The following is a 23,081-nucleotide window of genomic DNA, read 5'->3' on the forward strand; positions in this document are numbered from 1 at the left end:
CTGGAAGGTAGCCTGGGCAGTGACGAAATTTCAACACTTGGACAGTACTGGTCTTCCCTCAAATGCCCAGACTGAGCTGTGGTCCAGAGAGGAGGTAAAATCACATGGACTAAGGGCCCGAATGTACACACAGAGCAAGCTGAGGAATGATCAGACCTCTGGGTCCTTGGTTCCTATTATCCAAAGCTCCCCACACCTCCAGGTGTCCCCATCTCTGTTCTGGCCCAGGCTGACTTTCACCTCATCAAACAACTGCAGCATGATAGTAAGCACGTCTGGATGAGCCTTGTCCACTTCATCAAAGAGCACCACAGCGTTGGGACACTGCTTTAGCTTCTTGGTCAGCTGGCCACCTTCCTCATGGCCAATATAACCTGGTGGGGACCCGATAAACTTGGCCACCTGGGGGAAGGAAGGTAACATGTCAGGAAGGCCTTTCCATGCTTTAAACTTCCAATATGGGGAATGTACAGGGAGATGACTTTGTAAACACTGTCAAGACTGCCTGTCTCAACAAGGAGTGTCAGGCTGTCTCCCAGGGTGGCAGGAACGCTACCATAATGGGACAGCAGATAGATCTTCTCTATGTTTATTCTTCAGAGCAAACCCTATGCAAAACGGATCAGTGACCCTGCTGCACACATATACCCACAAAGGACAAATCCAGGCTGCTGGAATTATCTCAGGCCCAAATCACAAGCCACATCAAAATACCCAGGCCATGTTGATAAGCCCTCCAAATCACGCTTCGCCTAGGACTCTTACCTCATGACGCTCCTGGAACTCAGACATGTCGAGCCTGATGAAGCCCTGTGTGGAAACAAGCAAGAGTCCAATTGGAAACATGAAAGCAGAGGGAAGGGGTTAAGAAGGAGAGCGTCTCAAATATCCCCTAGGCTTTCAGACCACACCAACCCAAGATCTGGCTACTTGCCATCTTTTCTATCCACTCATTCCCTATATGATTCTATTCCCTACCTTAACAAACCCAAGTCAAGTCCCTGCCCTTCTAAATCTGGCTCAGAATGTTTCTTTTTTCAAGCAGGCTTCTACTAGTTTGATTACCATATCATCTACCCATCCTCCCACCCTCTCGTTTATTCCATATTTTCTGAGAATATCTGTGTGTGCTGGGCACTGGAGCTACAATGGTGAACAAGGCTTGGTCTCTGCCCTCGAGGAGCACCCATTGAGTGGGGCGGGCAGCCATGGACATAGTCATAATCAGCGTGGATCGGGATGACATAGAGGGGAGCAACAAACCTTTGCAAGTCTGTGTGGGCACATACCCCTTGGTTTTAGTTTACTTTTCTTTTAAATTAATAAACCTTTTTATTTAGATTTCTTCATCTCATCAAAAATCCACCCATAATGTAGCTTGCAGCCTTTTTCTCCCCACTGGTGGGCCTAGTGGTGGCTTCCAAAGAAGTGGTTCCCTGGTGTTAGGTCTGACCACGATTAGCCCCAAGGGAAGAGAACAGTGGGTAGTATGGGATTTGTGAGTCAACACAGGTAGAGTACCCACTTTTTGTGAAAAATTTAGGGATTTAGGCAGTTATAAGGGCATTCACAAGTGCCCTGTCGCTCCACCCAGACCAGGGCTCCCTAGGCTCCTCTCCTGCTGGTACGTGCTTCCATCTGAGAGAGCACACTCACTGACTACACTTTTCCTGAGAGCTGGGGGTGACAGGGAGCCAAGACCCCGAGGGAGGTAGCTATGTCTGAAATGTAGGCCTATTCTAGCTGATCCGAAATTCACTCAGTGATATACTTTTAGTTTATTCTCTGTTCTGTTGTTCTGTACCTGAGGTACAGGGTGGCAGAAAGAGCCCGGGGCTGGTAGCCAAGAGCTTGGCTTCCAGTTCCAGTTTTACTATCTGTGTGGCCTTGGGCATGCTGCTCCTCTTTTTGAGCTGTAGTTTCTTTTTGTATAACACAGGCCCTTATTTCTTCTCCTAGTTTCACCAGGGGCCTGAGGAAAGGATCTACTCCAAGAGGTGAGAAAGGGTTAGGGGAAGTCAATAAGGTCACATGGGGGTGATCCCTGCTATCAGACATAGGGCATTAGCCAGCAAGCATCTTCTGAGGGCCCCAGGCAGCTTAGCCAAGAGAAACACAGGATTCAGGAAGGATGGACCGTGGAGAAACTGGGAGTGCTGCCCAGAGGGTGCAATGGGCTGAATGCCACAAGGTGGGTATCTGGTAATAGCTGATGGTCACTGGGTGCTTACTGTGTACCTGGCAATGTTCTAATCAAACTATAAAGGGCTTAGAATATGTACAAGTCTATGAGGTAAGCACTATAATCATCCCCACCTAACGGATGAGAAAACTAAGTCACAGATTAAAGTAACTTGCCCGAGGTCATTTAAACTTCATAATCTGGTCATTATACTCTACAGCCTTATATTTCTTGTTCTGTTAATCGGTCGGGCTCTTGGCAGTCTCCATCTGAGTTTTGTGTTTTGTGCTCAGATGTCAGTCAATGTCCCAGGAAACAGGGAGTATAGACTAGGGCTTACTTACTATCAAGTGATCTGGGTTTTTACCCTAGTTGTTCTACTGATCTGCTTGTTCAAATAAATTTGAACAAGTCTCAGGGCTTGATTTTCTTGGCTGGATTAATTTTGGATTCATATGATCTTAGCTTAGGGTTATCTAGAAGTGAGACAACATAATGACAGTAATATCTAACATGTATCAATTGCTTATTATGTGCCAAGAATGGTGTTTAGCATTTTACATCATTATCTCATTAACCTTAATGATAATCCAATAAGATAGGTACCATTATTGAACCTATCTTATAGATGAGAAAATTGATATAAGCAGAGATCCCAGCCACCTCCACAGAGTAGTTTAGAGTTGGGATTTGGACCTAGGCAGTTAGACTCAGATCCTTGCTCTGATCTCTTTGTTATAATGCCTCTATAACCGCAAGTCTTTAGGGCTCCACCACCTATATCAGGATGAGATCGCAGAATACCATTAAGGTTCTTTCTCGAGGATTATTAACCCTAATAATGGAAGTTAATAAAGCTGCTCAATTTGGGAGGAATAGTAGAGGCTATTAAGAGAAAAAAAAATAAGCACACAGATCTGATAAAGAAATTATAAAAATGTGCATACAATGCCTTGTGAGAGAGCCAGGTCCAGAGATATAGTGCCTCTTTACAAATGACGCAACTAAGGATCAGAGAGCCAGAACGCGAATCCAAGTCACCGACTCCCAGGCCAATGCTCATTTCATTTTAGTCAGCTCTACATTCCACTGGGACCTGTACACAACACTTCCTACACATCACTCCATAGGTCCTGGCAGCGTCAGATATCTTGGTTAGATAGCTTATAGTCTAGTACTTTCGGATTTTGAAGGCAGGTCTCAAACATGCCTGTTACATGGCCAGAAAACATCTATGCTAAACACATATTCTATAATGAGCTGGCCCACAGTGCTGATACAGGTAGGAATTCTGTAGAAGCACTACCTATGATTTAAAAATCATACATGCGTGTTTATATTGGGCTTCTCATGCCTCTCATCTCCCTATGTGACATGGGGACAAATTGACAAGTTTACAATCTAGCCTCTTATTGCACCTGAGAACAATAATATTCAGAGAAGAGTTGAGACTGGATTCTGATTTTACTTCTTCACCATACAAGTGACCTTGGAAGGCCCCTTCATGCTGTAGGGTTAGTTTTCTCATCTGAAAAGTGGGTCCGATTTAGTATCTATGATATTTTCCTCATAGGATCGAATAAGACAGTCAATGGGGTACTGCTGAGGAAAGTACGCAGTGATGAATAAACACGAGACAAGGGAGCAGGCACTTACTGCGTGCTAGAGCCTGAGCGAGCTGGGATTCATATTATCTCACTTGATGCTCATGACTATCTTAGATACAGGGCTGTATAGCTTCACTTTGAGACAAGAGAGCTGAGTTGAAATGTGGAGGGGTAAAGCAACCTGCCTAGGCCTAGTAGAAAGTAGAAATGGAACCAGTGTAAGGAATGACTGGCTCCAGAACCTGGACCACCCAACCCACTGCCTTCAAAGGGTGATGGTGTTACATCTTTCTCCTAGGTGAGGCATGTATTGAAAGATGCCATCAGGACACCCTATACTGGTATAAATGTGCCTCCAACTAAATATATGCTTCAATTGAAAAATGACTTGCATCATCAATCTTTTAATAAGCCCCCTCTCCTTTCTACACTAGCAAGTCAACAGATAATTTTTCTACTTCCACTGTGTATGAAGACATATTAAGACAGCTTGGATAAGGAGATTATAATTTGTAATTAAATATTAACCTTTCTGACAGTATTAAAATTAAAATGCTCAGAATTCTTCATCCCTAATCAGGTGGTTCCTGCCCGTAACTGCATCTTCCCTAATAGTCTTGCTAGTTTATGGCCCTTTCCAGAGTGCTAATTGTTTCAATCGCTGCCAACCTGATGAATTGTCTTAAAAATGTTATTTCGGTTAGAGCACATAAGCATGTCATAAGCTGCTTTTTGCCTGCCTGCCTGTCAGGTGGGTCTGCTCTGGGTTTGGTTGAGGCAAAGCATAGCTGGCAGAGCCAGGGAGGCTCAGGAGACTTCAGCTAGTTATTAAGCAGAAGGAGGCCATAGATGTGGCTCAGGAGGACACAGCCTGAGATATCTTGTTTTTTGTGGCTGCCAGGACCTCAGGAAGGTGGCAAAGGGGCAGGCAGCTAGGTCAGAAGCAGGACATGAGGTACATAGGGCTCTGCTGCTGGGGCAGTTTGGCTGGCAGAGACCTGAGCAAATCCTCAGTGCCTCAGGTAGGGAGGCTTTCCAGAGAAATGAGGCAAGGGCATCTGGAGTTGTGGCTCTGGTGATGGACAAGGGGACCTTAGCTTCCACAATGGGAAGGCTGGTAGAAAGAAGAATGTTTGGCCTTTGTTGAAATGTTTCTGCAGTCTCCAAGGACTGCTCTCTCTGACATTTCTCTCTGCATGAAAGCACTGCCTAGAAAGTCAAACTAAGCCAGAGTCAGAACAAATAAGGGATGAGGACAGCCCTCTCCTATGGAGGGTCAGGGCTTCGAGTCATGGGGGAAATGGGATTGTGACCGCCCCACAGAGCTTAGACATAAAAAATCCTGTTTAAAAGCTCATGTGGGATGGAGAGAAGCAAAAGGGCATCTTCTTGTTCCTCCTTGTTTTCTCTTACAGGCCCCAAGACTCCTTCTAACATGGCCTTGATGGCACTGAATAGTAATAGTATGTTTCTAAAGCTGTCTCCCTCTCCAGACTGAGTTTCTCAGGGTAGGGAGAGTGTCACAATAAATACTGTATTATCAGGAATTAGTATAATACCTGACACAGAGTAGATGTTTGAAAATGTTGTATGGATGAATCTCACTGGGCTCTCCCAAGTACCCCAAGAGTCAAACGGGGCAAAGAATATTCTTCTTATTTCATAAATGAAGAAACTGAGGTACAAAGAGGTTGGATAACTTGCCCAAATTCCTGGAGCAATTGGTGGTCAAGTTGGGGCCAGAGCTGAGCCTACTACTCCTGGGCTAAAGCCCATCTTTTTGACTGGCTATTGCCAGATTCAGGGAGCCTAGAGTTTTTGGTCTAGCAGGAGTGGCAAGGTCTCCTTGGCCTGCAGATCAGGCCTAGGCCCCAGTTCTTACCTTTTTGGCATCTTTGTGCATATACTTGGCTGTCTGTTTGGCCAATTCTGTTTTTCCTAGTACGAGAGAAGGGAGAGAAATTAGGTTAGAACCGGATGACTATCTCCTGGAATGAAAGAACATTAGAAATGCATGGACACTGAAAATAATATATTTTATGGATGGGAATGTTGAGGCCTGGAGAAGGTCAGTGACTCTCTCAAAGTCACCAAGGTAATTAAGGGTAAAGCTGGGACAGAATCAAAGTCTGCACTGCATCTTGATTTTTTTCTGTAGATGGGATTGAGGTTTTTTTCTCTATAGCAGCATCCTAAGATTAGGAGGTTGACTCTTATAATCCAGAGCCAACTTGTCCTTTGAAGCCCAGCACAGACCTTGCCTCTCCTAAGAGCACCCTGACTTCCTGGCTCACTGCACTGTATCTCTCTAGACACCCATGATCTTGTTACCCAGCCATACCTGGAGTCATAGCTCAATCAGAGGTAGGGAGGGCACCTTTCCTTGGCTTCAAAGCCTTTCTTTGTAACATAAAGAGGAATGACAACATCAGAGTGGTGGCTCTGAAGGACTATTTGGTATGCTGGTCAAGCCTTTGGAAGTTACTGTCCAGTATAGGAAGTCAAGTTCTACAGTATCATGGTGAGGTGGTGTTAATCTTTTTGGACCCTGTATCTGAGGGAGAGCTAAGCTCATAAAAGTGCTGAGAAGGGAAGAGGAAGCAACCAAATGCATGAAATTCCTCATCAAGACAATGGTGGGAGGTAGTGGTAGAGGTGTGTGTGTGTGGTCTGTGAGGGTAGAGAGCAAGGGGGTAAGAATGCCTCAGATAATCCAGTCCAACTGGCCAGAAAAATACCCAACTCAATTTACTGCAACCAATTTTGTTATGCACCTAGCACTGTGCTGGCCATCAGGGGCTTTCTTTAGCTTCCTAGTGGGTTATGTTACAGGCTGTACTGAATAAGGCTGATGTGCTGGGCAGTGGAGGTGGTTCAGTTGTACCCAAAGGGCAGCCTTGGGGGATGCAGTATGGCTGGAGCAGGGGTACAGGCTCCAAAGGGCCTGGCCCACCAGGTGAATTAGGCCCTGTATCCCAGCTTCCAGGGGAGGGGCATACTTCCAGCTATGCCTAATGTGACAGATGATCCCCTTGCTGACTCTGTAATTTGGAGGCAGTTGTATTGGGAGCTGGAGTTGAACTAGAGGTGGGTGGCCTGACCCTGGCCATAGCAGCTGGGGCTCCCCCATCTCTTCTTTCCTACTGGCTGATCTGTTCCCATTACCTATTCCAGATGATCCCAAGAAGAGGAAGACCAGAGGGTGTTCTTCATCGTACCAGCCATTCTCCTTCCTCCGGATCGCTATGGCCAAACACACAAGACAGGGGACAGGGAGGGAGGCAGATAAATCAATGACACAAAAGGCAGGATAATTATCACTAAGTATACAATATGTTTTACTGCTCTGCGCCCACTCAAAGTCCTCACTACCATTAGTGCTGCCTAATCTGATTAGCTGGCAAGGCCCCTAGAGATACCTAATCAAGTTAGCATGGATTTGGAAAGCTGCCCAGAGCAGATTTCGGATAAAGTTTTCCAGGATGAGCACTCAGTGTTGCCAGGGAAACTGAAAGGCGGGTGGATGGTGAATGGAGGTGAAGCGGGTGGGGGTTGTTGAGGGAGAATTCAAGAGGAACTTTAGCTCTCGCTGGTTACCCATCTACTTACCACTGGTGAGAGGCTGAGCCTACCTCCTATGAAAATGGGAGAGGCAGAAGCCCATAGCAGACCCCTGGGGATCTGGGGTGTGAGCGCTGGACTCTCCTACTTGGGGAAACCAAGGTCTGGTCTGCTGTCTGGAAATACAGTCAAGCACACTTTCTGGAAGCCAGTCAAGGGTGGTATGGAGCTCAGGACATAGAAGGGTGAGCCACTTGGTTAGCACCTCTACTAAACATAGCCTTTGGGGGCTGGGGTAGACAGAGGTGTTGGGAGCAGGATAAATCTTAACCAGGTTCCTTGGGGGTGCAGCTCTGCTAGAACAAAACGAGACCTCTCCTCTTCAGGTGGAAGTACCTAATCAAAGGCTGTGCATTCGAAGTGAAGAAATTACATGCCCAACTACAGAGTGAGAGAATCAGACTCAGAAGCATCACTCAAGTATAACAGCAGGAGGCAGAATGAGGCAGAACCATCAGAAGATGAACCATTTATTGAACATGCTATCTGCTAGACACAGTTGGAAAAATCACTACCATTTTATTACTTAAGACCTATACAAAAACCCTGAGAGGAAACCACTATTCTCAGCTCCATTATACTGAACAGGAAACTGAGGCAAGAGATAAACAGACTTGAAGTCACATACTAGATTACTAGTTGACTGGTAGAGATGGTAGCGTCGCTTTCCCTCTAAACCAGTCTTCTTTTTCTGTCACATATGGCTGCTTACAAAAAGTAAGTATTGATTTGGGTTGCATTAATGGTAACCTGGCAGTCAGAAGCAGGAGAAGGACAGAGTGCTGTTCAATGTCACGGTCGGTTTGCAGATGGAATAGCATGTATGGTCTGGTCCCCAGAATGTTAGGGGAAGATTAGCAAAGGGATATATGTCAGAAAACAATGTCTGCCAGTACTGAGGTGAGAAGATCCTAAATGTTATACTGTGTAGTACGATCTATGTGGTTGGGTTTCAAAGAAGAGGCTGCAGAGGTCAAGGAAGGCTTTTTGGAAGAAGAGGGACTGATGATGGATCACGGAGCCTGGGCAGGATCTGAAGAGGTAAAGGTGGCCAGTATGACAGAAGTGAGAGATAAGAATGGACATAAGCAGTGGTGGGTGGGATCAGATTATGAAGGTCTTGAACACCTGTCCTAAGAGTTCAGGTCCATGCCGTGGTCTTTCTCACCTCGATCTCTATTATGGCTACCGTAAGTACTTTCTAGTTCTGGCCTTACAGAAACAGACGGAAACTGCGCCACCTCATGAACATCAGACTAGACACTATGCTTGCCTGGGAGATGCTCCCAGAGAATACTGAGAGGGGCCTGAGAAAACACTCAGTCCAACTTCTCCCCTGGGCTAGGTCCCAGGTGTCTCTAAACTAACTGGCCCAGTCCTCTGGAAGGCCTGGCGCTATAGAGAACCCATAGGCCTTACAGGTACCTGAAGCCTGGGAATGAAGGGGAGAAGTCCAAGTCTGGCTGAGAGGAAGTCTCCAGTGTTCTGAGAGAAACAAGAACCCAGGGGAGGGGTAGCTGGGGGGTGGAAATATTAATTATAAAATGGCAAAGGCTAGACTTTTGAGAATACTACATGTAGATGTATACTGGGGTGGTGGTGAGAGAGGGATCATCTGAAAGGAGTCAAATTATTTCAAAAGTTGACTGAATTGAGGTTTCTAGGATATCTGGGGAGGCAGAAGTGACCCGGTATCACTTAGGTGGCCTGGAGGGAAGTTCCCCAGGTGTCCCCAGGTGTCATGTACCTGAGGTTCTGATCTGGACTTCTCTTTCAGGAAAGCTTCCCAGCCCACTGAGAGCTGCACACTGCTAGGCGATGCAGTTCAAACAGACATGGAGAACGTGGAATTGGATTATTCCTGGGGCCATCTTTTCCACCTTTCTTTTCTAATAATGTACCTGGGAGAGAGCTCTTTATAATGCCAGGCAGACCCTACTGCACAGCTGTCCCTGGTCAATTCTGCCAGACCCAGGGCATGTGTCTGGGGTGGGCTTGATCTAGGGCTCCTGTGAAACAGGTGAAAGCCAACCATTAAACAATTACAGCTCTGGATATTTCTAATAATATCTGAAGAGAGAAACAGCCAAGCAGATGGAGTCCGACAGAATGAAAAATAGAAGCAGCTAGGAAGGACTGGGGAAGGCGGACCCCAGGGGTTGTGGTTGGCAGAGTGGCTGAGGACCAAGGCTGGGATCCTTGAGGGTCCTGTCAAGCCAGGGCAGAGGCTGGGACAGACAGAGACCTGGATGGGCCCATGTGGGATGTGGTCATTGGTACCAGTGCTCTCACTGTGGACCAGCAAAGGCAGCATCTTACTCTGTTAGCACTAAAGAATGTCCTCTGTAGTCTCTAAAGAATGTCCACAGACATAACTTCATTTGAGTCGATTTATGAACCTATGAGGCAGGCAGGGAACTTGATTCCCACTCTACAGATGAGGAAGTATGTACACAGAAGTTAGGTAACCTGCTCAAGGTTCAGAGGTAAATAAATGAAGACCCTGGGCTTTACCCCCAGCTCTTGCTGGCTCTTGACCCTGAATTAGGATTTGAGGGAAAGGAATCAGCTTGCTGCAGCTGCAGTACCTCCTCATATCCTTGCCTCACCTGGAAAATTATCTGGCTCAAGCAGCCATTCAACACAGTGCCTCAGACTGAGCTCTGCTCTTTGAGCTCTATCGAGTTGGTGCCAGGGTCTCCTTCACTGGCTGGTTTCATCCCTATAAGCTCTAAGCAGGCTTGGCTGCCTCTCCACATGTAGGGCCAGTAACAGTGCCTCTTTGTGGGTTCTTCCCCTTACCAGAGACATGTCTATTACTACCAGACCATCTTAAAACTCACCTGCAACAACTCTTTTTGATGAACTCTACTACCTCACATCAGCCCCATTACTCCTGGGAGTCTGTATTCTTTGGTCCATGTTCATCTATGAGGTGGTAGGCTGGGGAGGGCAGGAGTTACAGGATCTAGTTTAGAGCCCTGGCTCTGCCACTTACTAGCTGATTGAGTAAAACACTTATTCCTTTAGAGCCTTGGTTTCCTCATCTATAAAATGGGAATATGATACATGCTAAGTCAGCCCCACAAGAAGATTAAATGAGTTATTGGTTATAAAAGCATTCTGTAAGTTGCAAGAAGTGGAATAATAAGAGTAAAAATAATGGCAGTCATCGTGGCAGCAATGGCAGCAGCCATCAGCTTTGGTACTTTATAGATAACTCATTCATCTTTATAATAATCTTGAGAAGTAGGCATTATCTCCATTTTACAGAAGAGGAGACCGAGGTTCAGAGAGGGGCGGTGTAAGGGGTTTCATCTACCTGTGCCTTCATATCCAGCAAGAGGGTGTGCCCCAATCTGACTGTGTATTCTGAGAGTTCTATTTCCTGAGGGACCCTTGGGAATAGCCCAATAGTATATAATGCTTGCTGACTAAATGAATTAATTCTTGGTCTTTCTAGAATCACAAGAGGGAAAGAACAGATACTTCAACTCTCATTTTACAGAGAAGACGACTGAGGCTTGGACCTAGGAGTCTCCTAGGCTCTAAGTGGTTACTACTACCCTTAGGTGAATAAGGCTTCCACTCTCTTTTTAACCTCTCTCCAAGGGGCTTATTCATTTGTTCAGCAAATAAGCTCTGCGCCAGGTGCCGGGACACCTACAAAGAAGCCTAAAATATAGTTTGTGCCTTTTAGGTAAACGTTGCTATGAAAACTGTGGGCTCCAAATGAGATGGGAGCACTTGGAAAAGTAGGGAAAAGTCATTTGTGTCTGCCTGACCTTTGTGCCTGAAGGATGCAGAGGAGATTGTTAGGCAGCCTAGGTATAATGGGACATTCCAGAAAGAAAAACCCAGTGTGGGCAAAACCAAAGTGAGGGGAAAAGAACTACCAACGCTTTCCATCCTAGGCCTTTGCCTCCGTTAGCTCAAAATTCTGGGGCAGTCTGAGTGGGCTGGCTCATCCTTCCTGATAAGTTCTAATGATCTAGTGTGGGAGATTTTTTTAACCTAACCTGGAACATATTTGTTCTCTCCGAAGGACCATGAGAGTCCTTCAGAGGGACTCTCATGATTGACAGTCACCTGAATGTCTATTAGCAATTTCCTGTCTACAGCTTGTAGGTTCAAGGAGTATAGCAAGAGCTCATGAAGTGCCTGCTGACTGAGTGAATACTGGGGCCTTGGGTTCTCGCTCCTTTAGGATTAGTCTTTCTAAAGGCAAACTATTGCTATTGAGTGGTTAATATATTAAAAATGCAAAGAGAAGCTCTTGCTGAGCTCATTCGTTGCGTGTGCATACACACTGCAAGCAGGCATCACTGGAGGGAAGACTGACACTTCCAGAAAGAGGCTGAGATGAGAATCTGCATTGAGGAGAGGTGGAGTGTCGAGATGGGCTCAGATTTTGTTCACTAGAGTTCAATAACCTTTTACACACTTATGTGCCCATCCCTGGGGAAACGGCTAAATGAGAGTTAATTCCTGACCTAAGACACAAATCGATGCTCTGTGGTAAGCGCAGTGACAAAAGGTGTCCATGGGAAGCCTAGAGAAAGGACTCTCCATCCAGGTGGAGGGCCAAAGAAGGCTTCCTGGAGAAGGCCTGGGTCTTGAATGTCTCAGCAGGCCAGTGGAAGGGCAGGGCAGTTCAGGCAGCGAGACCAGCAGGGCGCAGGCGAGACGCCCAAAGTGGTAAAGTGTGGAGGTGGAACTACAAGCAGTTTCTAAATTAATCGCTGCCACTCCACAATTCACAAGTGATCTAATGTATTTCTCAGATTGGAAATAGGACTCCGAGGGAAGGTCCAGAAAGGCACAGGGCTTGAGAAGCTTAGTTAAAGAGGGAAGTGAAGCACAAGATAGGATGGAACTCCTGCTGTGTGCCACATGGCTGATGCCGAGATTCTGGATTTGGGCCTAACACTGGCATGGAGGTGCAGTTGAGGTGGTAGATCTTCTCTGAGGGAGTTCATGGGCTTCAGAGTCAAACGGGACCAGGCACGATGGGTGGTAGGGAGAGGGAGACACAGGGAAGCTTCCAGATGTGCAGGGTGACCTGCTGCCCAGAGGAGGCTTTGCAGAGCAGGTCTGAGGAATGGCCTGTCCACCCAAGGGGTCAAAAGTCAAGTAGTATGGGTGTTGTAACGAAGTATTTTGCTACTGTCACATTCCCTGGATGCTTGTAAACTACTAGAGAGCAGGCTTAGAGCACATCTTCTTTCCTCAGAGCACATCACAGAGACAGACAAGGGGCCATATCAAATTAATTCAGCAAACTGCACTAAGCATCTACTTTGAGCAGAGTGCTGTGCCAGGAACTGGAAAAACAAAACAAAAACAATTCAGTCATGATCTCTGCCCTCAGAAGTCTACAGTCTATTGCTCCTGAATGGAGTTAGGCGAAGTAAAAGCCAGCCAGAATGGGGGAGACAGGCAGAGCTGAGGTGCAGAAAGGGCTAGAGAAAAGGAATTCCATGCAGAGGGCAGCATCAGCAAATGCAGGCAGGAGATCGACACAGCATGTGCAGGGAATCAGAAGCAGCTGGTGTGGCTGGTGGTGTCATGGTGTCGTTGGTGAGTGAAATACAAAGCGGGGGGCAGCAGGGTTGGGCCTTGTGTGCTGGGCTAGGGCAGCGAGGGCCACTCAGGGATTTTAAAAGGGGAATTTTTACATTTTACAAAGCTCACTCCAGGTCGGGGGAAGTGATTATAGTGAAGGGAAAGGAGGCAGGGAGACCAGTGAGGAGGCTACCGTGTGGTTTAGATGGGAGATGCTGAGGGCCTAAGCTTTTAAGAGGGAGAATGGTAGAACTTGATACTTGATGGGCTGAAAAAGGAGAGCGGGGAGGGAAGGGGTAAGGAAACATCTAAGTTTCTGTTTAGACAGTGAATGGTCATGCCTTTACTGAGAAAGGAACACAGTGGGTAGGCAGGGTGGGGGAGAGGGGCAGAGTCTAGTGCTGAATGTACTGAATAGGTACATCCTCTGAGGAGGATGGTGGGGCACAGAGGCTCTGAGCTCCTAGGAGGTCTGCCCAACAGGGCAGACAATCCCCTCTACCCCATGACAAAAAACAGCTTCAGATTCTCGAAGGAAAGCCTCACTTCCAATGCCAAGAATCTGGCTTGTGGTATGTAGGTTGGCTCTACTTTGGCTCCAGTAACCCTAGAAGACCAGAAAGGCCTTGAGGCCTGGGCTGTGGGGTTGGTGCGTTATCGCCTCCATTTGTAAGGCGGTAACTGTGCGCCAGCCTTGCTAGAAGCCCTGCAGCTGGGGATCACACTGATAAATTCACTGTATTACTTTGCACAAATCAATATCCCAGCACTTACCAGGGGTTGATGTGACCGAAATTGGTTTCAGCCAATTCGAGAGGGTAATAAATGGCCATTTATCAAATCAATTCATTCTGCGGCACTTCTCTGGCTGCCCATCCTCATGGTACCCCTGGGGTGCCAGGCTCTACCCAGCCAAGTACCTAACACACATCTGAAACTAGCCTGGAGGACCCAGGGAGGCCCGGCCTACCCTCTAGATTTGCCTTCTTCTCTTGCATCCGCTTCAGTCTTGAGGTCCTGAGGCACTGGCTGCTGCTTGCCTACTACAAACTGTGACCCAGAGAGTGCCTCAGGCATTACCTGGGCAGGTAGCTGAACATTATCAGACCATTATCAATGTGATCTCTAGCTGCAGAGCTTCTAGTAAAGCAGGCACACAGTTACCACCTTACCAATGAAGGTGATAATGCAACAACTCCACAGCCCAGGCCCCAACAGTCTGTCTTCTCTGGGGCCACTGGAGCAACAGCAGGGTCAACCTACATACCACAGGACAAGGAGCAGGGTCTTCCTGATCTGAGGCAGAATTTAGGTGACAGAATGGAGCTTTGGGTAGAACAAAGCACTCTGGGTAGATATTGTGACAGCTCCTGAGAGGTGGGTTGCTGAACCATCTACTCCTGCTCTGGGCCAATGGCAAAGAGAGAGAGGTGGGTGGGGCAGCAGAGATTGGTAGGGGGAAGAGGCCAGCCCGGGGCTGGGTCTAAGGATCAGCCCCAGCTTGAAGGAAATAGTTGTGAGCCCGACCTAAAGAGCACAGTATCCAACCTAGATGGTAAACATCTTAAGGACAGGAACTAGGTTTTATTCAGTGGTGTCTAGCAAACACTGGAAAGAACATGTGCTTTATAGCAGGGGTCCTCAACCCCCAGGCCACGGACAGTCTGTGGCCTGTTAGAAATTGGGCCACACAGCAGGAGGTGAGCAGCAGGCAAGCTATTGAAGCTTCAACTATATTTGCAGCCACTCCCCCGCTCTAGTCTTACTGCCTCAGCCCCACCTCAGATCATCAGGCATTAGATTCTCATTAAGAGCTCTAGTCCCTGGTGCCGAAAAGGTTGGGGACCACTGCTTTGTAGTCAGACAGTCTGGATCTAGCTCCCCAGTACACAGGTGAGGAAACTGATGCTCAAAGAAGCTAAGTGACTAGCCTGAGATATACAGCTTGTTAAATGCTGACCTACTATTTGAGCCCAGGCTGGTCGAATTCTTTCCATGTCATTGTCCTCCTCCCCCTCTCCCAACTCCTACTTCTGGAAGTGTCACATCATACGGGCTTAAGAAGCTGGTTAGAAGCAGGAGGTCAGAGGAGCACACAGCTTGCTGAAAAAGGGCCATGTAAGAAGTGGAGGAAGAACACTTAATGGCAGCTGTGGTTTTGGCCCAAATGGACAGGAGACTCCAGCAGAAGATGCTTTCTTAGATCTCTGCCCAGGTAATCTATCTCTTCCATGGGCTACTCCTTCTCTGTTCAACCCCTGAGAGCTCCCAAAATCTTCATCCGTCCACTTCACACATGACCTTGGCAAAGTGGGGGGTTGCCATCTCCAAGATGGTGACTGAGGGTAGATGTCTGTATCTAGACCCAAAAGGGCAGCTTGGTGTGGTTTGGGCCTGAGAAGTGGGGCTTGTATATTTAAAAAAGCGTTCCCTGGCTCCTGTATGTGCCTGCAGGCACCCTTCTGACCTCTAGCTAGTGAGGCAGCTCTGTTGATGAGGTCAGGCCCCTGATGAGAAGCTCACAACTGCCACATGAGTCCCACTGGTGTATGTAAGGATGATGGAGTTCAGGCTGGGCTCAGTGTGTCACAGGGGCGACCACCTTCATTTTTCAATTACTTCTCTAATTGGTTTCCTAGGGCTGACAATTCCACCCCAGAATATCCCAAAGGGGCACCACAATTTTAGCTGGACGTCTCCTTTATCAGTGAGCAGAATTTGGTGCTGTCCTTGGCAGTCACTGGACTGCATCTGGTGGGACTAGATACTTAGAGAAAAGAGGTAAGCAACATGTGAGTGGGAGATACTGCAGAGCAGAGATATTAAAAATTGAGCTGAGCATCAGAATCGCCCGCAGGGCCTATTAAAACATGGATTGCTGGGCCTCACCCTCTGGTTTCTTATTCCATAGGTCTGGGGTGAGCCCTGACATCTGCATTTCTGAAAAGATCCCAGGGGATGCTGATGATGCTAATCCAGAGGCCATGCTTGGAGAACCACTGCCTTGGGGGTTACCACCTTGTCTAAGATAGCTATGGGTTCCTCTGCCATTGCTAGATCTGTCTGAGGTCACCCTCAGGGAGTCATGCACCTGAATTAGCGAACAACGGTGAGGCCACCATCTTGAGCAGAACTCAAGTTTTACATTTTTCTCCAGTGGGGCTGGCAAGGGCAGTAGGGCCATTAGATTAGGGATTACATCAGCAGTTAGCCTGGCACTCTGGGGTCAAAGTATGGAACATAAGAGCTTCTGAGGTGAAGAAGAAGGCACTCAAGACTTGTTCAGGATGTTTTCCCTAAAACTGAGCCAGTGGCAGAATACAGAAGTTCTAGTTCTGGCTTAGCTGCTACGTTACTAGTGATGAATAAGCTTCTATTCCTTTCTGGATCTGTTTCCCCACCTGAAAAGGGGGGAGGGTGCATGGGGCAGTGGACTAGATGAAGGTCAGAGTTAAATTATAAGCATAGGAGAAGCAGCCTTGAGCAATTATTTAAGTGCTCTGTGTCTCAGCTTCCTCATCTGTAAAATGGGAATTTAATGGTACCAACCTCAGGACTGCTGTAAGGATTAAATTACATAACATATGCAAAGAGCTTATCATGATGCTTAGCACATAGACAATATTCAACAAATGTTAAATAGTAGTGTTATTAGCCACCTCTTCACAGTATGGTAACAGCAAGATATACACGTCATTGCAGAAGACCATGAGCTACCCCTGCCCTTTTTGGCGCTGGCTAGTATCTTACATACTCACCTGCACCCACTGTGGCGATGGCGCTCTCCTGGCCAATGATGTGTTCCTTCAGCCGCTGCTCCAGTGGAAAGCGGCGCCGCTCCTCTGCCTCACGCTTCCGCTGCTTCTCCTGGAACTATGGGGAGAGAGTACAGGTGGATCAAGAGTGCAGGGCGCAGTAAGACCCTGATTTCATTCTATTCCCCCCAGGGGATAAAACACAGGTCTGGCTCTCCGGAGGTCAGGATGCATAGCTCTGGCTCATGACCGCTGGCGGTCCAGTCCTTCTCCTTGCCCCCTTGTCCTATCAGGTAAGCTCAGGTAAGCTCAGGTGGCCACTGTCCAGGTGTCCTGGCTCACCCTGCTAGTAAAATAAGTACTACTAGTAAATTAATCCTTGACTCTGAAGTCTGACAGAAGACCTAGGTTTGAATCCCAGCTTTATCACTTACAAAATGTGCTTTTTACCTGGAGCAAGTTACTTCAGTTTTATCTGTAAATCAGGGATTAAATATGATGATGTACGTAATGTACCTAGCATCGTGGCTGCCATGTAGTTGTCCTTAACAAATATAAGTTCCTTTCCTTTTCTACTTATCCTCTTGAAAATATTTTTGGTTTTCAAACCAATTGTTAAACATAATTATTCAGCAATTGCTAAGTGCCCAGTAAGGTGAACACCATGATGGAAAGGTGGGGCAGGGAGGAGAACTGTACTCTGCCCCCTGGGAGGTTCTAGTTGATGCTTAGTGCCTGGCATGCGTTGACCTGGGTCTTGGTCCATTTCAGAAAAGGCAGAGGCTCCTGAGCTTGGTCAAGCTGTGAAGGAGGAGAGAAGAGGAGAGGAGAGCCAGGCCTTGCCCTCGGGGAGCTCAAAGTTGGGCAAGGGAGGTGAGGCAGGGTCTGTACGTAAATATTTCTCAGGCAGAATCGAACATTTCCTCATGGTTCCAAAGCATGCGTGCCCATTTCTAGCCCTGTACCCATCGCTAACTCCCAAAACCCCAAACTACATGCAAATAAGTTTGTTGCATGTTTGTTAATCTGTTCTCTAAATCAATTATGAGTTCCCTGAGGGCAGGCCCTGTTTTTTACTCACTGCTATTACTCGCACAAGACCTGGCACAGTGGAGGAGGCATCTAGTGAATGTCTGCAAAAATGAATTTGATGATAGCTATAAAGAAGAATTAACAGCTATACTGGGTGGTGTAAGAGAAGGGAAGGATATATAAAGTGTGGAACAGTTTTAGGAGAGCTTTCTGGGAGATGGAAAACTTTGAAGAAGCTACAGTACTGGGCTAGGTGGGAGCTATGGGACGATCTGGACACCAGCTGGGGAGGAATGAGTGTGTGAGTCTCACGAGAAAGGTCTTGTGGAAGCCAGGGGATGGAGGAAGGAAGCAAGTCTTGGAATAGAGTCTTCAGGAGGCTCCTTTCCCCTAAGACTGCTGTAACACTGACGGCTTTCTAAAAAGTGAGCTGCCAAGGTAAGGCCTTGTCACAAAAGTCGTGGCTGCAGATTGCTCTTGAAGGCAGAGTCGATGAAAAATACCTGCTACTTGGGCAGTGTTTTCCTGTTATGGTAGTGACCTTGACAGAAGTTAAAAAAAAATAAATAGCAAACAATCCAATTTTGGTTGTTGCTATCAGTCTGTAACTGAAAGCTCCCATCAGTCCTGGGGTTTCATATGGAGCAATAATTCGGCGCCGATCCCAGTGGAGCGACGCTTGCCGGTTGGAATCCAGAGTGTCACTGTGCAGCTCCCTCAGGCGCCACATACATCACCTGGCTCTGACGACTCCAGTCATATATCTGCCTCCTCCTCTTCCCTAACCACCCAGCCCCTCTCAGCACTTGGGTCCACTAGGCTGGAAGGCCCTGATGGTGAGAGGGGCACAGACTAGCTGGTATAGCCCTGGCTATCGAGCTGGCCGGCTTGCAGTCAGGTGGGCTGCACAAGGAGCTTGAAGCTTAGAAGCTGGCCCCTGAGGGTTTGTTGGGTCTGTTTCATTTCCCCTCAGTGATGGGTATTCCTGCCTCTGGGCCTTTTGCTCACACTGCCCTCTCATCACAAATGTCTCCTCCATTCCCACCTACCTCTAAGCGCCCTGGTGATCTCAGCTGTAATACCATAATGTTTAAGAAGGCTGCTGTAAGACTTGTACCTGCCCCTGGTTCTGGGACCTCTGGAGCACTTATTTAACTGCCAGTTTATCTTTCCTTTCTTGACCATGAGGGCCTTAGTGACAAAGACCATGTTTTATTCATCTCTATAGCTCCAGCACCTAGCACAGAAGGAGTCAATACATGTTGCCAGCTGAATGAGGTAATTACCATTTGTGGACTAGCCGCTGTGTGCCATGCACTGTACTTAGCATTTTATACATAGCGTCATATTTAATTCTTACAGTTGCCTCCATCTGAAGTTTGGCCCCTCTTTTGGCTCATCAGTGGAACAAGTGGTATGGCACAAAAAAGAAACTTTTCTCCAGACAGACCTGAATTCAAACCTCACCTCATCTACCTACTAACTAGCTGACCTTGGGGAATTTATTTCATCTCATTGAATTTTAATTTCATCTCTAACACAGGGATGGTACTTGTGCCTACCGTGCAGGACCCTTGTGGGATGCTGGTGAGGATTAGGTGAGATAATGTATACAAAACATTTGGCAGAATCTCTGGCACACAGTGAGTGTGTATGTAGAAGTAGTATGTGAGAGACTCAGGTGGAGAGCACAGTGCCTGGTCCCTTGGGAGGCCTTTGATAAATGCTACTTCCCTTCTCCTTCACTGCATTTTGATAACTGATTATCTAACCTAGTGCCTTTTTTTGTACTGGAACTCTTTTAGCTAATTTAACCTTCATGGAGCTCCACAGATAAAGAGAAGAGTTGCTCTGGCTCAAGCAGAAGCCGGGAGCTAGGTCCACTTGGGTGCCCCCACTGCACTGGAAGTGACCCCTGATGCTCTTTCCCCTAGGAAACCAAGGTCTGCAGGATACGGTTCCAACATGACCAGGGTTCTGGGGATACCTCTACAATAGCTTATCTCTGCCTGTTAGTTTTCCTTATGTGGTAGAGAAGTACCTGCCTCTAGGTACTTTCCATCCATTGATCTGTAGGGCCTCATGGAACACGTTTTTCCTTTGCTAAAGGCCAAGCCTAACATGACTTTACCTGCCACTTTGATTTGGGTATCATTATTGTGGCTTCCTTAAGTCTTCACCAGGGAAACATTTCTTCTACTTCCTGTAACTCTTCTTCAGTGTCATGATTTTAGGTTGTCCTAGAATTCCTGTTATTTTCTTGGGCAAGGGGAAAGGGTCTTTGACTTCTATGGGGGTGAGCATGGGAGAAAGCTTACACTGTGATCTGGCTGGTTTCTCAAGAGCTTTCTAAATGGTCCTGGGAAAGATTTGACCTATGGCCTAAATCTGAGCACACTCTGATTCTCCACCAGCCTGGAGTCCTAAATATCCATTTAGAAAAACTTCTGAAAATGCATCAGAATTTTGGATAAAAATGTAGAGGACACTGGGATTAAACCAGGTAGAAGGTTATGCTTCATGCTCTTTTCCTAATACTTAGCACAGACTTTGTACTAAAAAAAAAGTTTTCAATAAATGACTTTTTAAGGCATGAGCTATGAGCCCAGGCTTGTGAAAAGCTAGCTCATGGAAGAATTTAGACAAGGAAAATACTTGGCCTGTATATATTCTTCTTGGGAAAGAGGAAGAGGTGAATGGGAGAAGGGACTTGGTAAGGGCTCAATAAATGTGGGCTACTATTCTTTCTGTTTTTTTGAGGAGATGAGGAGGAAGGCTACAGGGACTTAGGTCAAGGCCGTACTTTGATAGAGCTCCACTACAGAAGACAGGCAGGTGGTCTAGTAGAGGGCACTGGGCTGAGAGGCACTATGAAGAAGCCACCCAAGAAAGCAGGAGTGGAGGAGTGATCATCTTAATAAAAGCCATATGCAATTAGCTTCAGAAGCCCTCACCTGGAGCCAGCAGCAACCAGCTCCCTATGCTGCATCTTGGCTGGAAAATTGTGGCCACTGGTTTCTATCATTCTTGATTTAATATGGCACCCCTCCTGGCTATGAGTGCATTTACAGGAAAGGGCTGGGAGACCGAGGCAAAGCCTAGTTGGGCTTGATCGGAGGTGGGTGGCTGGGCTGAATGGCTCTGTGGGGGAGGGTTACAAGGAGAAGGGGTATGTCAGGCACCTCTACTACTGGGTATCCCTCAGGAAATAGGTCTGATAAAGAACCTGGTAGTGTGTTTACTGAGAGGGTAGCTGGGGCAGGGATGGTAGGCATAATGAGACCTTAGGCAAGAATGAAATAGGTATGAAGGAGGGAAGAGAAAAGAGGTCAAACTGCAGTTTACCTCTTACGGTTGTTCAGGGCCACAAAGCACACTGGCTGCTCAAAAACTCAGATATGCCCCATCCTCCCGACTCTCCGACTGCAATCCCAATTCACGTTAGTCAGGGCTTCTACCATGCCTCAAATCCGGGGATGTCAGAGAGGGCTGGGTAGGGAGGCCCACAAAGGGAACCAGGAGGCAAGGGGCACCAGATGAAACTTGGGGGTGATGGAAAGAACCCTGAGTGGGGGGAATGATGACAAGAGGAGCCCAGGGGATCCAACAAAGGAGTCTGGGGGATGCAAAGCAGATCAGAGAGGAGATTGGGGGATGACAGAGGCACCCAAGGGACTTGAAAGTCTCTTGAACTAGCTTATAAGGTACACATCTCCATAGAGGAAAGCTGGGCACAGAGCAGGCATCAGTCCCATCAGACTTGGTGAACACTATGTCAGCACCCCAGATTCCACTCTCCTCTCTTTCAGACCATTCTCCTTTTGCTACCAGAGTGATATTTTTAAGGTGTAAATCGGATCATGTCACTCCTCTGAAAATAACGGGGTTGATCCAGAGACAAGACTGGTGAGAGATGTTTAAGAGGGGGAAGCAGCGGCTAAAGTGAGAAAATGAGTTGTGTTCTTCTCAGTGTATCATATCAGGAGGCAGATGCTGCTGCTGTATCCTATAACTGGTGATAGTAATTCTGACCACTTGGTTAAGGTGGTCTGTGCTAGGTTTCTTCACTATCATTTTTCTCTTCATAATTAATAAGTATTTTGTGAAGTGAGACTCTGAGACGATACGTAAATATCCTATTACTCTTCAAACTTCCATTCACTAGGTTTTTAGTATCTATTGATGAATCTTGCCTGATTTGAGATCAGCTGTTTTAATCCTCACAGCCCTATGAAGTTCAGAGTATCTCCTCCCTCACCGTATGGAGATAAAGTAAATTAAAGGAAGGTTCCACTAGTAACAAGTAATAAAGACAGAACACTAACTAACCTCTGTAGTCTGACTCCAGTGCCTGTACTTTCCACCCTGGAGATAAGAGAAAACCTGTTCCCTGCCTTCAGGGAGTTCAGAGTCTATTTAGGGAGAAGAGACTTAAAACAGAAATTTCATATCTCTACTTTTAGCAGAGGGCTACCTAATGAATTTACTGAAAATAAACAACAGAGGGTGTTCTTGCCATTAATAGAGGATCTGAGTTCAATTATAAGGAAACATTAGACAAACCCAGATTGAAGGACAGTCTATCTACAAAATAACCAGTTTGTACCCATTAGAATGTCAAGGTCATGAAGACTGAAGAATTGTTCTAGATTACAGGAGACTAAAGAGACATGAAAACTGAATTTAACTTGTGATCCAGAATTTTCTTTTCATGAGAAGGGAAAACTGGTAAAATCTGAATCACATCTATAGATTAGTTAGCATCAATATTAATGCTCCGATTCTAAGGATTGTACTGAGGTTATGTAAGAAATGTTATTTTTTAGGAAATTCATACAAGCATTTAGGAGTAAAGGGCATCATATATATAACTTACTCTCAAAAGATTCAGAAAAGAATATCTTTCTCTCTATATATATATTATTTATGCATATGTAAGTAATAAAGCAAGTGTGATAAAGTGTTAAACATCAGTAATCTGGGTGAAGGGTTTATAGGAATTCACTGAACTATTTTTGAAATTATATAAAAATAAAAGTAAAATAACTCAAGATAATGCTTACCTTTGGGGGATGGGGAGTGACTGAAAGGGAGTATAAGGTGGGCTTCTGAGTGCCTGTAATAGTCTATTTCTTGATCGGGCGTGTTTAGTTTATGAAGATACAGTGATTTGTATATTTATGATATGTGCACTTTATACAAATGTATTTCAATAAAAAGTTTTTAAGAAGTTAAAAATAAAGAGAAAGCAAAAGCCTGTCTCTATAAAGCATGGAGTGCTGTGTCTGGCCCATAGTAAAGCTGTAAAGAAGGTCAAAT

General features: G+C 46.4%; 1 protein-coding gene across 2 annotated transcripts in view; it reads right to left on the minus strand.

The window, feature by feature from the left end:
- CLPB (ClpB family mitochondrial disaggregase) overlaps window positions 1-23,081 on the minus strand; it is a 128,908-nt gene that overhangs the window by 12,200 nt on the left and 93,627 nt on the right. For both annotated transcript variants that reach the window (XM_039847957.1, XM_039847958.1), the window contains 5 exons: window positions 16,734-16,848; window positions 6,955-7,032; window positions 5,672-5,727; window positions 766-810; window positions 241-402 (listed from right to left, as the gene is read on the minus strand). In XM_039847957.1, coding sequence (XP_039703891.1) covers window positions 241-402; window positions 766-810; window positions 5,672-5,727; window positions 6,955-7,032; window positions 16,734-16,848 — 456 coding nt within the window. The remainder of the gene's footprint in view (window positions 1-240; window positions 403-765; window positions 811-5,671; window positions 5,728-6,954; window positions 7,033-16,733; window positions 16,849-23,081) is intronic.

This window comes from Pteropus medius, unplaced genomic scaffold, assembly GCF_902729225.1.
Source record: "Pteropus medius unplaced genomic scaffold, Ma_sr-lr_union100, whole genome shotgun sequence".
NCBI lineage: Eukaryota > Metazoa > Chordata > Mammalia > Chiroptera > Pteropodidae > Pteropus > Pteropus medius.